We start from the raw sequence: 18,522 nt of genomic DNA, 5'->3' as shown, positions 1-18,522 counted from the left end.
ATCTTAAAAGGAACAGTGCAGATCTGAACTGATGAATACAAACTATTCAAATGCAGCTGAGAACAGGTGGGTCTTTAACCTGGATTTAAATAAACTGAGGGTTTCAGCTGATCTGAGGTTTTCTGAAAGTTTGTTCCAGACATGTGGAGCATAGAAGCTGAACGCAGCTTCTCCGTGTCTGGTTCTGACTCTGGGAACTGACAAAAGACCGGATCCAGATGACCTGAGAGGTCTGGTGGGTTCATAGTGGGTCAGGAAGTCACTGATGTATTTTGGTCCTAAACCATTCAGAGCTTTATAGACCAGCAACAGAACTTTAAAGTCTATCCTCTGATGGACAGGCAGCCGGTGGAAGGACCTCAGAGTTGGACTAATGTGGTCCACTTTTCTGGTCTTAGTGAGGACTCTAGCAGCAGAGTTCTGAATGAGCTGCAGTTGTCTAATAGATTTTTTAGGTCGACCTGTAAAGACACTTACAATAATCAAGCCGACTGAAGATGAATGCATGGACTAGTTTTTCCAATAGCATAAACAGTGAAAAGAAATGAAAAATAATGATAAAGAAATGAATAATAATGGTGTCAGTCATACACTATCATACAAATCATACAAATGAGCAACAATAAACATTTATTTCATTTTTATTTCAGTTAACCTGCAGTCAAGACCACCTAAACAAAGACCATTATTTTGAATCATCTGTGTTTCAGTTAAATATTTGGAACTTGTTCCTACTGCCTCTGTCTCTACTGTTTGTCTCAGTCTATGAGCTGGCCTGTGACAATTGGGGGCTCGTCCGGGATTTAAAAAAAAGAAAAAAAAAAAACTTGAGTACCCTCTACACCCCAAGAACAAATAGCAATCTACACCGGAAACCATGCTCAACGTGTAAAACTTCCTGAGGGTTTTTTGATTGACTGATTGACTGATTAATTGATGTAATTATTTTGAATATGAATGTCAAAGCTGAAGAAAATAAATAAACCCGTCTGTGCCTTCATAAATTGCTATGACTATTCACCACAGTGTGTGTTTATTGTGTTTAGTAGATCACAGAATATGCACCACTGGTATTTAATATTATAATTGTTATTATCAGGTGTCTTTACAGGTAAATTTGACAATTCAGAAGATAACATGTCAGCTAGGATGTCCTGTACATACCATACAGTCACATGTTTAGCGTGTACAGTGAAATGTTTGTTTTTGCAGTGGGCCAGTGTACTCAAGGTCATAGTATCTATATTATAAAAGCCAAGTGGCCTCTGTGTGTGTGTGCATGTGTGTATGTGTGTCTGGGGATTCATGAAAAATCCAGAGAGAGCCTACTGCGGCTGTTTGTCACACTTAAGTGTTTTTGGTCAAGCAACAGACTAGCAAACATGAGCAAGTTGATAGGACCAGTATTTTGGGAGATATTATTAATTTTGGAATAGCCTTACAATTATGTTGCTATGGCCAGAACACTTTGGCGGTGACTGCTGGACAGCAGCATACACAAATACACAACAGCATAAAAACTACTTCTAGAACACGCTAGTTTTTCATAAAGTGAAGCTAATACGGAGCTGTTTTATAGTTGTAATACCACTCGTGGCCTCTAGGTGCTGCCTCCAAAAAGGTGGGCTCCCATAGACTGACAGTGGGTGAATTCTTTCTCAATATACCAAGTATATGACACACACACATACAGAGTGGGGAAGCAAAATTTACAATATTTTGAGGCAGGGATTGAAAGACAGTGTATGACCAATTAGTTTATTGAAAGTCATGAGAATTTATTTGCCACAAGAAAATGTACATAATAGAAAATGTTTTTTACCTCCGCCAAGGAGGTTATGTTTTTGCCAGGGTTTGTTTGTCTGTCTGTCTGTCTGTTTGTCTGTCTGTTAGTGTGCAACATAACTCAAAAAGTTATGGACAGATTTGGATGAAATTTTCAGGGTTTGTTGGAAATGGGATAAGGAAGAAATGATTAAATTTTGGTGGTGATCGGGGGTGGGGGGGCCCACGGGGGGGGCGCAGACCAGAAAATTTCATCAAAATCTGTCCATAACTTTTTGAGTTATGTTGCATACTAACGGACAGACAAACAGACAGACAGACAGACAAACAAACAAACAAACAAACCCTGGCAAAAACATAACCTCCTTGGCGTGGGGGGGGGGCATGGGGGGGGGCCACTGATCAGCCTTGGCGGAGGTCTGCGCTCTCCGAGTGCTTCTAGTATTCTATGTGTCCTCCTTCTTTCTCAATAACTGCCTTCACACACTTTCTGAAACTTGCGCAAGTGTTCCTCAAATATTCGGGTGACAACTTCTCCCATTCTTCTTTAATAGTATCTTCCAGACTTTCTCGTAACAGTTTTGCTCATAGTCATTCTCTGCTTTCCATTATAAACAGTCTTTATGGACACTCCAACTATTTTTGAAATCTCCTTTGGTGTGACGAGTGCATTCAGCAAATCACACACTCTTTGACGTTTGCTTTCCTGATTACTCATATGGGCAAAAGTTTCTGAAAAGGTATGGATAATAGTGTTAGGTATGATTATGACATCAGTATATGTTTGGTTTCAAAACAATTGACGTAGGACCTGCTGAGAAAAAACAACTAAATATTCATTGTAAATTTTGCTTCCCCACCCTGTATATTTATTTATTTATTTGGCCTAAGACTTATTTTGGTCTCATTTGCTCTATTTAGACAACAGGTGTCAAACATGCGGTCTGGGGGCCAAATCTGGCCCGCCAAAGGGTCCAATCTGGCCCACGGGATGAATTTGTGAAATGCAAAAATTACACTGAAGAAATTAACAATTAATGGTGTCAAAATCATTTTAATTCAGGTTCCATATACAGACCCATACAGACCAATTAGATTTCAAGTGGGTCAGACCAGTAAAATATTATCATAATAACCTATAAATTATGACAACCCCAAATTTTCTCAGTTTTCTTTTTTGGTGTAAAAAAGTACAATTACATGAAAATGTTTACATTACCAAACTATACTATTACAAAAAATGTGAATAACCTGAACAAATATGAACAAACGAGGCAGAATATTGTTAAAATTGCACTTGTTTTTCTTAAAACAATTCAAGTTGTTCATGTTATTCAGATTTTTAAGGAAACTTTGTTGATGTAGACCTGATTATAATAGAATTTTACTTCTTTCACTGGTATTATTTTACTGGTCCAGCCCCCTGGAGATCAAATTGGGCTGAATGTGGAACTGAACTAAAATGAGTTTGACACCCCTGATTTAGACCATTTAATAATTTCCTGAGTATCTGTTTTTTTGAGTAGAAGACATTTCCTCCTGACAGATAATGTGACTTAGTTGTGATTAATAGTTAATTCCAAAACTTTTTCAGCTCAAAACCCAAAAGATGAATGTTTATGATAAATGTGTCTCCTCTGGACTCAAATCTACAGAATTACAGATTTTAGATTTCTTTCTTTTATGCCTTTTTTTTTTGTCTTTTACACCATTTAGTGTTATGTTATTATTAAATGATTTTTCTCATTATGTGTCAGTTCTTCTATCTACATTTCACATGGCTTAGCTGAAAACATTTGCAAACTCTTCTACTCTATTAGGAAAATGCATTCACACATCATATCATTCTTATGTATTTTAATCTGCTCTTTATTTAAGAGCTCTGTGACTTAGTACTATCAAATTACTTCATTACTCAAATGTCTGAGTACATTTACCTTATCTGTAAGCTAGCACTTAGCTTTAGCTTTCCCATCAGTCTTTGTGCTCTACAGCTGTGCCTGTCCAAATATGATCATCTGTTTCAAAGAGCCAAAATGGTGATAGATGGAACATAAATTTCTTATTCAAATGAGGTCAAAATCCAGTGGGAGACATCATAGTGGATAAAGTCACTTCTTACAGTGTAATAGTCATTGGTTGTAACAATGTGTGATTATTCATTTCAACATGTATGAACACAATGAAAAAACTTGAAGAATATTATCAGATTAGAATATTTATTGCATCATTTATTGCAAGTTTCACTCAACAGACGCTTCATTCTACAGCAGCCATGAAAGAGCGACTCCAACAAAAAACAAACATAAATATTTTAACATTAAAACGCTGAATTATACAAAGTGACCGAGGTCATAAACTACCGTCTTTCCACACGGGAATCGAGAGTGCTAACTTTACAGCTGGGGTAATGCAGCCAGAAAATGACTATTCGCCTGTTTGTTTTACACTGTAACAAACACTTTATTCACTATTGAAGATAAATGAGGTGAGAAGCAACTGCATTTAAAATGTAATCGTCTTCTCTCATTAGATGCAGATGAGCCATTTTCCATCAACATGTCGTAAAACATCTCCAATGTTGGGTGGAAACTTGTATTATTTCTATGGATATTCTGAACTGTGACGGTATGTTTTTAGTACTCAAGCATGAACGGCGCCATAGTTGTCGAGCAAACCTGGCACCAATAAAAGATTTATATTAAACCAACCCCCTGTTAAAAGACAAAAAAAAAAATTAAAAATTAAAACGCCACTTGTATGTAAAGAAGCTTGCATAAGATACATATTGTAAAGTGCTTTGTGTACATACAATATATTTACAAAGTTATTTTACTATTTCAGCATCTCTATTTTACAGAAAATATAAGTACATATTTGGCAGAAAAACAGAATAATCTGTATTTGGTCACAAACACCACAATATTAAAATCTGTTGTTTTTTTTTTTGTTTTTTTTTTGACACCATGCATTGTGTCACCCACCTCAACTGCAATGTGATTTTTGACTGAAACTTTTAGAACTAAACAGTGAATTAGAATTTGGGGATTTTCCCTGAATCCCTGAACTTCAACTTTAGAATATCCTTAAAAACATAAAATCAAAAATAACTAAAGGTAATTTCATTATTGCGGATTGGTGCCAAAGTCAACCCATTTGGGCCTTTCTTTGCTTAAATGATGAAGAAAAACAAAAAAAAACAGAATCATATTGAGATTAGAAATGCAGTGTAGAGATAGTTTCTCTCTTTCACTGAAAACAACTTAAAAAAATTCCTAAATATGAAGCTATTCTTCATTTTGTTTAGTCCCAAGAAATCTAAAGGTTCAAGCGCGTCTTTACTGGAACAATTATTTCACAGCAACAGTCCAGTTTTAGTCTGTGTATATGTCTGTGGATTTTTTTTACCCTGTGCTGCCACCTACTGTTGAGTTGATGCCAGTTCATGTTTTGGCAAATCATCTGTCTGGCAGCTGTTTTATTTTGCTGGTGTTTGAACTGTTTTGTTTCTTTCTTACAGAAAAAGGAATAATAACAATGTCCAAAATGTGAAACAGTGCAACTGTGTTTTGCTACTGATATAAATAAAAGATCCTTGTTTTTATTTAAGAATCTGTCTTGAGGAAGTCTTTGTTTTCTTCTCCCCATGTTCTTGCACGTCTCCGTAGCTTATTGTTCCCACTGGATTAAAAGCAAAATGTCCCTATGATGTTGTACACGGTCAGTTGGCCATTCCCTGAGGAACTTCAGGTATGAGGGAGGAGAAGAACGTTTTGAAGAAAACCCAGGCTGTCCACATGACTGACACTCTGTGAGGAGGTACTAACACTGCCGCCATCGGTCCTGGTTGGTCAGATTCCTCCGGTGCAGCAGCAGGTCCATCAGCCTGAAGAGAAGACGCAAAGTTTCATCAGTACAAATATTTTAGTTAGTTACTGTAGTTTTATTTCAAGCACATAGACTCATCAGATAACAAAGAACCATACAACATGGTCAAACAAAATTTTTCAGCACTCGAAAAGAAGTGGGAAGAAGTATAATTTATAGACTCCCACCCCCTTTTTACAAACTAATCAAATAATAATATAACAAAAATAAATAAATTCCGCTTCCTTTGCTTTGTTTACACACTTTTTTTTTCCTATATATTTTTACAATAACACAAAACATCCATACAAACCATTGACATACATTTTTTAGTCACCTCACATACAATCAGATTTGCATAATCAACCGATTTTAATATAAACTATAATATTTATATGCACTTCAAATATTTACTACAAATACAATGAGTAATAAATCATTAGTGTTTTTACTTTGGCACTTAGGACTGTGGAAAAGGTTTGTGAAAAGGTGTGGTGGTTTTCTTACTGGATTTGGGTTTGGGTTCCTGTTCTCAGCCTCGGGGGGAGGGTTTGGTGGTTGGACCTGAACTCGCCTTCTGAAGGGAAACCAGCCAACGGTGTGTCTGTTGACGAGCAAAGGTGAAGATAAGATGTTACGCATGCAGAAACGTCTTCAAACCATGCATGCAACAAGAAGAAAACTCAGGAAATAGTATGTTTAGATGTGCAATAATATTCCACATTACAATGAATATTTTATTTATATTATATTATTGTTTATGTGGCAGGGACAGTACACCATACATATACTGTATGGGTGGGCGATACGGAATAAATATATCATGACTTTTAAAAATAAAATTACGTTCTCAATTTTATCACGATTCTTTACATTGATATTTGAGACTAATTTGCAACTTTCTAAACAGTGCAACCAACCAATTTCCTTATGTAAAACATAGCCCTAAAAGAAAAAAATAAAATGGACAATTTATCCCAAAGAACCTTGTGGAACATTTTCAATTTAAATAGTTTGTGCAATTTTGCCAACATGTGCCAAGAACATAAACATACAAAGAACATGTACATCCTGCCCCCTCAAATTAAAGTTTCCAAAGGTAGGGAAAAGGAAAGAGCTGCACAACAGAAGGAGACTTATGTTTTAAGTTTCACTTTCGCTTTCTACAGTCGTATTGTGTGCGCATATTCTTTGTGGGATACGTACGGCAGAGAACCCCCCCCCCCCCCCCCCCCCCCCCCCCCCCCCCCCCAATTCCACGATCTGTCTGCTTTGTCGGATCGTCGATACATTCTAATCCTTCATGATCTAATATCATCATATCGCACACTCATACATATACTATACCAAAAATAATCAAGAGCTAATATTCATCTGTGGTCCTAACAGGTGACGGGTGTCATGGAAACAGCACATTCCATTTGGATATTCTGAAGGAGTTAATCAAAGACATACAGGATATGCTGATATTAGTCCGGTTTTATGAGGATTCGTTGGACATGTTTACAGTGTGTTCAGAATATGTGTCTTGTTTGCAGGTCAGCTGGAGCCAAAGACAAACATCCTCTCTACTACAGATGCACGCTCCAAAGAAACGTCAACATTTCTGGGTAGAGGGAGAAAAACTACCTTTACTTCATATTATGAAAATGGATGTCAGCAGGTTTTTGGATATGAGCAAATATCCATAAGCAGAGGGAGGTTGAGTCCATGGGGGAAAACTTTTCAGGACATGTACAGCACGATGTCAACACAATATTAATGATTAAATTTCATTAACTTTCCTATGAGTTTTGTCTTTTCATAACAAGGGAAAAAAATAAAATACACGCAGTTGCTGGCAAAAGAGCACAGTGACATTAACTAACAGTATGGGTCGACCAATTCTATACCGGTTGAACCCTACGGTGATTACTGTGGTATTTTTGTGCTTCTGACAGAGGAACAAATGAAGTAGAAAAGACAGAGATAATTATGGAAAAGAGTAGCACAATTATACAGTCAAAGAGACAAGAGTCCAGTGTACTCTACCTCTAATGACTCTAAACATTAACCTTTAAACACATCTGGTGTGTAATCATCAGTCAAATGAACAGGAGCAGCCTGGACATAAACACACACTGTTAAAACTTGTGTATACTTCATAGGGCAGAATGGAATGTGTATGTCAGGAGTGTATGTTGGTGTGTGGGAGTGGGGGTGGGGGTAGGGATAGAGGGTTATATAACAGGAGAGTGTGAGACCAGAACATATGCAGAAAAGAACAACATGGTCTCAGCTGATGATAAGAGGAGTTTCAGACACAAAGTAGGACACAGTGATACTGATAGTGACTCCTAAACCACTTTTAATACCAGTTTTACTTCCTGTTTAAAGCCAAACTGATGGAGGATTTTCCAAATATACGCTCGAAAGTTATGTGGAATTAGATGAAACAGGTGTCTGCAGAGGAACACCCATGCATCAAAGTCCACCACATACTTAGGGAAAACGTACCCACTTTTTCATAAAAAAAAAAAAAAAAAAAAATACTGAATTACACATTACAGTATCTTTCTTTTTATTTTCTATCGTAACACACTGACGCTACATTTGGCCTGACTGTTTAGGTGGGCACTTGAAAATCCACTTCACGGCTGTAAATCCTCTACGGTTCAAACGCATGGTAGATTCTTTTGACAAGCGTCAACAGGCAGAGTGACTCAGACTGTTTGGATAAAAATGCTTCAGTTTAAGGCAGTAGTGGGAGTTTAAACAAGTTGTTGTAGTTCTACTTTAAAAACATTTTTCAGCTCAGAAGGTCTTCCGTTTGTGAGTTCAGTGAACACTTGTAAAATCCAAAGTTACTCCCCAGCGTCTCCTTAAAATTTATCGAGTTCTTGTCAGCTTCCTATAAAATACAACACAGCCACGTATAAAAACTCCCAGTGGGATATAATCCAGGATGTGTGGCAGTGACAAGCCTTGTAGTATTTTCTGTTTTGTGTGGGTGTGTTACATTAGCAGCTGTCACTCAGGACTGATTAAATAAAACTATCAGTATAAGCATTTCTGCCCTCACCGGTGGTTTGCTGATGGGTCTCATAAAAGATAGCTTGTTTTCTGCTTTTTTGCATTCTGAATATTTCCCTGGGTTCTTTATCAGTCGATTTCAATGAGATGTTTTTGAGGAAGCGGTAACCACATCCGGGTTCAGATGACAGATGGTTGACTCATGACGTAAATTCCAAACTGAAACTATGAAATTGCTTTGCATTTTTCTCTCCACGCACTAAAAAAATTGATCTTTATTTCACTAAATGATTTACTTAAGTTTTTCAGGTGTAATTAACTATTTCCTGTCATTTTTAGTTAAATTCTCAAAGATTCAAAGCTGTTTACACATAAGACTGATATAAAAAAAGGATCATTTATGTTTTTCATGCGACAATATTTTATTTGAGGAAATACTTTTACTTCTAACATCAGTGTCAGGAACTCTGTTCTTTACCCAGAAATACTTATGTTTTGGGTGTGTCTCTTATGTACCTTGTAACAAACCTAACTACAGTCTCTTGGAAGGTCAGGATGGTTAACTGCAGTCAAATAACACTAATCTCCCTTTGACTACATGCCTGTAAACACTCAGTTGGTGTGAGTACGTTGTGCACATTCAGAACTAATACTACAAGTCAAATAACTTTCAGTTCAGAAGGAATGAGATTTGCAGTGTGAAGTTCTTCCTTTAACTCTTTGGCAACATTTTTGAGAACAAATACTACTTTTCTCTGGCTGGCTGCAGAGTCTTGTATGGAACTATCGGAGCAGCATTTATGCCAATTTACAATTCTAATGAATATCTTCTAATCTTGTAACCCACGTCATTCACACAGTTGTCTGAAGTTAGGAGTGTTAACTGATTCTTACGTGGCAAAAAAAAAAAAAAGAACATGATAAGATAAGAATATGAATATATTTTTGAATGAGGCCCAGTGTGTCCGCTTTTTCCATCGAAATCAAACATCAAACCCTACCTGTCAGCTCTTAGTTGTTTGCTGTAATAAAAACCTCTGGTAAAACAGGTTTTAGAAAAAATATCCTGAAGGCTGGGCAGTACTTCAACACATCCACTTCTACACTGTTTATAAAAAGACTACAGTATGTACTCTACTGTGGGAACCTGTTTTTTTTAAATTGCTATTATGTCCCACAGTGACAAGCCTTTGTGCAAAAACAATGTGAACTTTCAGCAGCTTGAGACTTTTGGAATGATAAACACATTGCTTTACATTTGTGTTGGAGAGCTTCTGGACACCGACTCAAGCAGCTGATCTGACAAAGAAAGGGCTGAGAGCTCTACAGTGAAGTGCTCTTCATCACTCAACCACAACAGTGAAGTGAAACTGTGCAGTTCTCACCACCACATGGAGAAGCCGGTTTTCATCAGCTTACAGAGACTTTACAAGAAGTAACAGCTGACTACAAACTTTTCATTGGCCAGTAATCTGTTACTTACTACTAAATTGATTAGTTAGTTAATCAATAGCCACTTTTACACAGAGATCTCGGTAAAAAAGTGAGATGGTGATCCCACCTTTTTTCCACCATTCACTGATTTCCACAGCCAAGCCAAAGGAGTAACAGAGGTGAGACAGGCTGGACTTTACACAGCGGACCTGCGTTCCGGAATTAAATGGGCGGTGACGCAGTGCAGCGCATAGTGTGATGTATAACTTTGGTGTTGGAAATCCCCTGAGCATAGTGGTGTTGCTAACCTCTCCAGAGTCTTTCACCGTTCCACAGATGTTAGCATGGATAGAGTCCGGCACCCGAAGTGACAACAGCTTGTGGATCTCGGTGTCTCCCCAATTCAACATCTTTGTGGTCGTGTTGATATGTTTGCTTACTCTACAAGGCCTGCGCTCATTTTTAAATCCCCCCAGCGTGGGGGTCGCACCTGCAATATGTCATCAAAACGTCACACCTTAGTTGCGGAGCGAGAGGTGTTCCTCTTACATAGTGTTCCGGAATCCTGATTCAACCTTTATCAGGGCTCTGTTACTACCTCCAGAGGTGTTACAGAGCCATGACAGAGGTGGGACCAAATTATTCCACCATTTTGTTTACACAGACGTCGTTCTGGAATAAAGGCAAAATATTCCCGTAACAGAAGTGCTGTGTAAAAGGGACTTATAAATGTCAGAGAAGGGTGAAAAACATCTATCAGTGCTTCCCAAAGGCCAAGAGGACGTTCTCAAATGTCTTGTTTGTTCCACAACCCAAAGATATTCAGCTTACTGCCACAGAGGAGCAACAAGGTAAAAGTAGATAAAGTCAGAGAGTGAAAGTATTGTTTAGAAGCAGTTATCAGTGCTAATGTCAGTGGTGTTGGAGTGAACTTACAGATACATGAGGAGCAGGGCACTCATCACCAGCAGAAAGCGACTCAGGTTGGAGTTGAAATACACGATCATGAGCAGAACGCCGAATCGTGCGGCAGAGTAAAACCAGTCCAGCCAATCCCGCTCCATATCCTCCTCGTCTTCCATCACAGGCCCGCCCTGAGCATTCATTCGCATGTTCTGGTTGGCATCGCCGGCGTTAATGAAAGCGCCATCCTGCGCCGGGTTCTGGTTTGCTGGCAAGTTGTCGATGGGGTTCTGATTGGCCAACGGGGCTGGAACAGGTACTTGGTGGGCAGGAACTGGGGGGTACTGGCCGACGGTTGCAGTTGGTGCTGAGGGGACTGTGCCTGCTGCTGCTAAAGCTGCTTGGCTGTTTGTGGAAAAAGAGACAGGAAATATTAGAGACTGCGTGGCAAGGAGATGGATCACAGGAGGCACAGGAGGTGACAAAACAATTCATATATGGATGAATACTCACTATTGCATGTAATACTGTCGTGCATAGACGTGCTGCAGCCACAGTAGCTGCTGAGGACTGTACAGCGAGTAGGTAGGAAAGGCAGGCTGGGGCATCGGTTGAGCTCCGGGTCTGCACACGAACATGACAGAGAGAAAGGTTAGCATCTGTTCAACCAGTTTCCAGTAAAATCTAAAACTCAGCTGTTATCCTTGGCCCTGCACACTCACACATGAACCTCCAAATAAATACTGCATTTAGGAAATCTTGGTTTACAGCCACACTGACTGGTGCAGAACCAAGCTGATGACTGCTTTAGGATGCAAACAACTTAACTACAGTTTAATACATCTGACGGCTTGAGTTGATTGAAGAAAAGAAACCATCAATTATTTCTGTAGTCTTTAGGGAACCTGGGCTCATGGATATTCATACTGTTTTCAAAGCCTCATGGCCACAAACACTCAATGAAAAAAAAAAAAAAAAAAAACTAAAGCAGCACATACTCAACATAAGACTACTTTGACATTTACACAATAGCTTGGTAAATGGTTGCTGATCTGTCATAAACATCCTTAACCTTGAGTGACAGATGTAATATTTGCTTGTCCTCATAGCCCTGCTGACAAAACAGAGGTGGTCTGTGCAGCTTTGGATGCACATTTAGCTTACATTTCTGCAGCAGGCCATGCAGGAGTTCCAGGTGGAGGTACTGGGTTTTGTGTGTGACCTGTAGCAGAAGCCGGTCTTCTCTGCCTCAGCTCTGGTGTGATGGTGGAGGTGGTGGGTGAAACAGAGGCTGGCACCGGCCTGGAGGGTGAAGAATGTGTTTTTTGTTCCTCTTTTGTCTGAAAAAATAAAATAAAATAAATAAACACAATAACAGGGAAATATCTGTAATGATTTGGAAAAATGACACTATGACAGGCAGGCAAAGTGGGATACTTGGTTGAGTTTTTAAAGTGAAGTGAGCCAAGTGTAAGCATTTTTGATCTGTTCAATCTGTTGCTGAGTTGTGAAAGATGACAGCTGAGGTGAAACAGCTCCAGTCCACGGTTGGACGATAATGAGGGAGGATGTGAAGAAGTGCACCTGTCAGTCTGCAGCCCAAACTAACTGCTACAGGGCTCAACAAATCAGAGAGCTTCTGCAGAGCTCGTGTTTAAAAACTAAGCTTTTTCTTTCTTCTACTTGTTTCTTAAAAGGTTTCAGTGTGTGAGATACATGTGAGGTGTGTGCTTACATAGAGTTTGTACTGGAGTCAGTTTTGTGCCTAGAGCTGGTTATTTGTTGACGTCAGTTATCTTCATTTCAAAGCTCACAGGTTGTACATTAACATTTACATTTCTGACTATTTTAATTGATCAACCTGTTATTTCAGTTCTAAAATGTCAGACAATAGAGAAAAAATAATTAGTATCTGAGTAAAGAAACCCAAAATTATTAAAATTCAGGAGACTGGAATCTACTCAAATAAATTATACACTTATTTATTTGAATTATGTTTTTTTGGTGTATAAATAAACTTCATACTAAGACACTGGAGAGATGGACTTTTCTGTATATCTAGTATTTCAAAAAAACTGAGACATGAACTGAAACCTGCTGCTGCTTTGCTTATGTTATTTGCAATTTCAAAAATAAAACCAGCCAGAGTTTCACTGATGGCTCTGGTTTCACTTCTACAACTGAACCACTGTCACTTAAATATGATTCAAATTGTAATATGGCCAAATGAAATACCCAAATTGTAGGAGTTGGAATTTTTGGATGCAGGTAAAATGTGTCAAAACATCCTACTATAAATGAAGTGGTGGTGTGCAGAGAAAATAACTCTTATCGAAAGGCTGTTTCTTTTTTTGCCCCATAACTTCTAATGAGGACTATAAGAGGAAAGGTCAAATCTGTTCACTGAATTTATGGGGAAACATTAAAAGAAGAACTGTCCAGTTTCTACAGGGAAGTTGAATCTGATGATGTTTAAAAATCTGGGTTTACCATAGGTTTCTGTGCGGCTTAGTGCTGTGTTAATAACCCCCCCCCCAAAAAAACCCAAAACAAAACACATTTTTAGATGACTTCAAACATTAAAAAAAAAATTTAAATCATTATAATATATAATATCTTTATTTTTAATTTTGAAAAAGTCCCCGCTGATTAGAGGTGAAAACTATAATGAATAATAATATGAATAGATGGAAATATGGTTTCTAGAGTTTTAATGGTAAAGTTTACAACAGCAAATCACTGAATAATATCTATCTAGAAACAAATCTAAAAAAATATTCCTATTGTGACTACGACTGACAGAAAATTGTGATAAAAAAAAACCCTAAAAACTCTCAGTACAGCTCTCTCAGATTCATGTTCAGTTAAGGTGCTGCACATAAGTCATATAATTATCAGTTAAATTTCTCACCTTGGGTCGAGCCCCCATTGTTTCATGCAGTGGATTCCTCCCAGCCAACACCAGGTGCAGTGTGGGTATGGAATCTGTCTGCAAAAGCACAGATAAGAAATGTCAGATTAGAAAATGACAAAGTTAAACACACACTCATTTCAGACTAAGCAGTACAGATCAAACCTAAATAAATGAAATAAATCTAACAGTTTCTTTCTACTGAACCTGAACTTTAATAAACTGTTTCTCTTCTGAATAGACAACATGGAGTTAGACAGATCTCTTTCAAGTCTCTAAATGGATGATTTTCAGTGTTGGAGTTGTGTTACACCTTATTCTATTTCATCTCTAGCAATATGAGACTCAGTGGGGATTAACACACAAAAACCATGAACAAATACATGAAATAACACACTGTACTCGTTTTTATACAGGAAAGGAACACTTGGGCTGTCATGGAAAGCCTTTTGTCAGGCAAATGTTAGTGACAGATAAATTGGCCGCATCCAAACTTTTCTAGTCAGACTGACGCCGGTTTAATGGCGGCTACAAGAAGAAATCTATGTGTATAAATATGATGATCATACCATGATACTCTTTGAAGGCACAAACTGACAAATATATATTTACCTGTCTGAAGATATCTCTAATATGCAGATGGTCAGGGAGCAATTTACCACCATAGATCAGTCTCTGGTCAGTCACAGCCTGAGAGAAAAAAACAAAAGAAACAAACTGGTTTAATTAAAGAAAACATACAATTTAATAAAACTTTTTCACAATAAACTAAATATTGGCGCAGCTGTTTGGTAGTAAAGAGGTACATTTATTATCAGAAGCTGTACAGTGACAGTGTCAAATAGTTTTTTTTAAATATAAGAATTAATGGATATTGTCAATTGTGCTGCAATTTAAATCCTTTTTTAATCATTTGAAATAGTATGGCTGTTTTTTTTTAATCATTGTTATTAAATTGTCAATGCCTTACTCTGTATAGCCCCATGTGATGTCCTGTTTTTCAGAGTGGCATCTCTGGATGGGAGGCAATGTTTGTATTTCTTCTTTGGACTAAAAACTTGTCCATTCTTCAATTACAGAACATTGGTTTTCAAGTACTATGAAGAAAGCCTTAATTTAGTTGAAAACTGTCATTTTTATTTTCATTTTAAATATTCTTTAGCATATTAAATATTCTTTAGCCTTTTTTTTTTTTGCCTTAATAGACTCATAGCATGAACCTGTCACAACAACACAGTGTTCTGTAAGTATGGTCATGATCGGCAGCTGTGTATCATGTCTGTTTTTAATTACACAACTTTGACTTCGTTGGATCACATTTATTATTTTATGTTTAAATTACATGCAATGCTGTAATTTCCGTACAAGTGTCGACTCAGGTTTGTTTCAGCAAAAAGCACATGGTGACAAAGCACATGAATCATTAACTTTACTCAGAAGCCTGCATGTTACAGCTCGTCTACCGTCCTGCTCCACCTACACCTTCATGTGCATCCCTCTCATTACACCTCTCTCATCTGTCCTCTGTGATCTGCGCTGTAGTCTGGATGGATGCTTTGCCCTTCAAGGATGCAGTCTTTCAAAGAGGAGAGAATCTTGGCAGCTGTGTACATTTAAGGCTAGTCTATACGTGCTTGGCAGACTCTCTTGATTGAATGACTGCAGCTCACGATAAGGTTAGATCATAATCAACTGGATGCTGCATGTTTTCATGGGATTTCATCTTCTTCATGGATTGTTTTAAGTATATTTTACAATAAATCAGGGAGAATGTTTCCAAACCAGTGTCAGTTACGGTGACAAGATCCCAACCATCAAAGCCTGAGGAAAAAATTAGAATAATGGAAAAAGTGTCTACTTGACACTAGCACTACCACTGGCATTTTCTCCTCTTACTGCTGAAAATTAAGTAATAAAGTAATTAACTCAGATAAGAACTCAAATTGCACTCATTTTCTTAATTTTAACTTAATATTAGACCAAAATAAGCACTAGAGAAAATGAGCTAAAATGAGCAAAATAAACTAAATAAAATAACTAAGTACATTCCCCCCCGAGTAAATTTAGTTCATCTGTATCTATATAGATATTACATCAACAATAGTTTTTAGAGGTAGCTGATATATCTGGCCAATATATTGATTTTTATCAATATCAGCCTTAATTTTTTTTGAAAGCCAACACTTGATCAGTAGTAAAAATGTTATAAGATATTTGATCAGGTACCTGTGTGGGCAGCACTTGAAGTTCAATAAATGATATAAAAGTGCTCTGTGGACGTGTATTTCATTTGTATTGCTGCATAAAAATCTTAATTGTCTGAGTGTGTCAATTGCATTTCATGGTCAATGTGCTTTAAAAAAAAATAAATAAAAATTGGCCTTCAATATTGTCCTAAAAAATCGGCTGTACATATCGGTTGACCTCTGATAGTTTCCTTCCAAAAACAGAAAAGGCTGTTAAAATTACTGTCAGCTTTGGTTTAAATTAATGGTTTTATGACTTTTCAATTTTTCTGCAAAATTTAAAACATTTGCTGAAAGAGTAATAAAAAAATTAGTGTAATGAAGTAATTAGAATACTTATTTTAACTATTACTTTTAAATTTAGGTTTTTAGGAGAATAACTACTAGTCTGTAACCTGTTACATGTTAAAAAGGTAACCTCCACAACACTGTTAATATACAGGTACAGATTAAATTAAATTTCCCCAGGGGGAAATTCACTATTTTAATCAGCTTGATAAGAATAAAAAGAAAATAACTAACTATTAGACTGACGTGTTAAATATGGTAATGGATTTCTCAAGTAAATTTTCTGAAAAAATTAGCCACAATTCTTGATAAATTTGGGAAGAAACCTGACTATAATCTGCTGAAACTTGTGGGTAACCTTCTAAATCTCAACGTAGGAAACTGTCTTCATTATGGATTAAAAAAAAAAAAAAAAAATACAGGGCATCATAAAGCAGTACCTGGTCATATAACTGTCATCCTGTGTGATAAATTGAAAGGGCTTGTTCAGTGATTTCTTATCGGACACGGATGTATGCATTCAATAAGGACGTGTTGCTAGAGGACTAATTACTTAACTGTTAGTAGATTTTGTTTCATTTCACACAAGCGACACAATAACCAGGAAATGGTTGACAGCTGGCTCTTGTCGGGACATTCCTCAGCAAAACCCCTAGCTGTCTGTTACGGTAGCTACCGAAGCTAACCTTAGCCAACTTTTTCCGTCTCATAACTCACCGGTTTGGTGGGGTAGACTGTCGACAGGTGTGTTTTTAGATCCTTCACGGTCCAGGTCACATAGATGCCATCGACGGTTTGGTCCTCTTGGGCTTGGTTTGGCGTTTTGACGAGGATACTAATCACCTTTTGTTGAGAATCTCCCACATCCATTTTCTCTACTGTGTGTTGTACCCGTTTTAGCCTCGCGCTTCGTTTGACCCTACCTCCAACGCGACACAATAATGAAAACAGTTCGACAAAACAAAGAGACAGTTCAGAATACCTAAAATTGGTCCGATATGAGAGAAACTTTAGCGACTTTTGCGTTGGTTTCGCAGATCCTCCTCTGTCTCAGGGACTTAAGCGAAGGAGGAATGTTGTTTCCAAACACTGTGGCCGCTCCTGATTGGCCACCGGTGGCTCGTGCCTCGACGTGGAGCCTCTCGGAATCTTTGTTATCTGAGCATGCGCCAAGACTGGTTACACTACGAAGATCGTCTATTGAAAAGACGCGATACACATATTTGTGGTATTTACCATCCTTTCCCTTTCACAACCTCCACCAAACAAAGACAGAGTGAGACCTCATCTTTTAGTTACTTTCCCGTAAACTTTGCTTATGCTTTGGAGTTGCATCAGTCACGTTGCATAAGTTATAGAACATGAGAAGTGTTTACAAAGGGCATTGTACCCACAGTAATATGATTGCAGGCACATTTTTAGATTAGAAAGAAAAAGGAAAATTGTTTATTAAAACCAGTTGTAGGAAGGGAAAGGCATAAGCATTAGCCTCAACAGACAGTAATAATAACCATTTCTTTCATATTCAATAAGAAATAATTGAATATTTAACTAATAAATTAATAAATACAATAAATACAATAATGGACTCTATACAAAATTAAAATATATTATGGTAAGGCAAATTAGATGATGTAGGCTTCAGTATATCAATAAAGTATCTATCTATCTATCTATCTATCTATCTATCTGTCTGTCTGTCTGTCTGTCTGTCTGTCTGTCTGTCTGTCTGTCTATCTATCTATCTATCTATCTATCTCATGAGATGATTTCAAGTGCAAAAAATAAAAAACTCTGAACTTCTTTACTGTGGCAAAAGGAAAAAAGTATAGGCTCTAAAATCTACATTAAATCGGTAAAAATGTATCCTTTAAAAGTACTAAGATAACTGAACCACATGTAATGTTAATATGATAACAACAAGAATTTATGATAAATGTTAGATTGTGGACATTGTTTTTGTCTTATGTAATTTTCATCCTCTTGCATATTTTTTGTTTTGTGGGCCCTATTGTGTGACATCTTTTCCCTCTTTACATCTTGTTACAACTTTTAAATAATTTTCATCTTAATGTT

At 37.4% G+C, this 18,522-nt stretch overlaps 1 protein-coding gene across 1 annotated transcript; it reads right to left on the bottom strand.

Annotated features, from left to right (window-relative positions):
- Window positions 1-3,992: 3,992 nt before the first annotated feature.
- herpud1 (homocysteine-inducible, endoplasmic reticulum stress-inducible, ubiquitin-like domain member 1) lies at window positions 3,993-17,556 on the bottom strand. Its single transcript, XM_030137276.1, has 8 exons — window positions 17,164-17,556; window positions 14,525-14,602; window positions 13,913-13,990; window positions 12,166-12,341; window positions 11,515-11,625; window positions 11,035-11,406; window positions 6,160-6,256; window positions 3,993-5,671 (listed from the first exon to the last, which is right to left on the bottom strand). The coding sequence occupies exons 1-8, from the start codon at window positions 17,314-17,316 to the stop codon at window positions 5,507-5,509; spliced, it is 1,230 nt and encodes a 409-aa protein (XP_029993136.1). The 5' UTR covers window positions 17,317-17,556; the 3' UTR covers window positions 3,993-5,506.
- Window positions 17,557-18,522: the final 966 nt, after the last annotated feature.

The sequence above is a fragment of the Sphaeramia orbicularis genome, chromosome 6 (genome assembly GCF_902148855.1).
Source record: "Sphaeramia orbicularis chromosome 6, fSphaOr1.1, whole genome shotgun sequence".
In the NCBI taxonomy this organism is placed as follows: Eukaryota; Metazoa; Chordata; class Actinopteri; order Kurtiformes; family Apogonidae; genus Sphaeramia; species Sphaeramia orbicularis.
The sequence above is the reverse complement of the archived record's forward strand: the minus strand, read 5'-3'. Positions and strand labels throughout refer to the sequence as shown.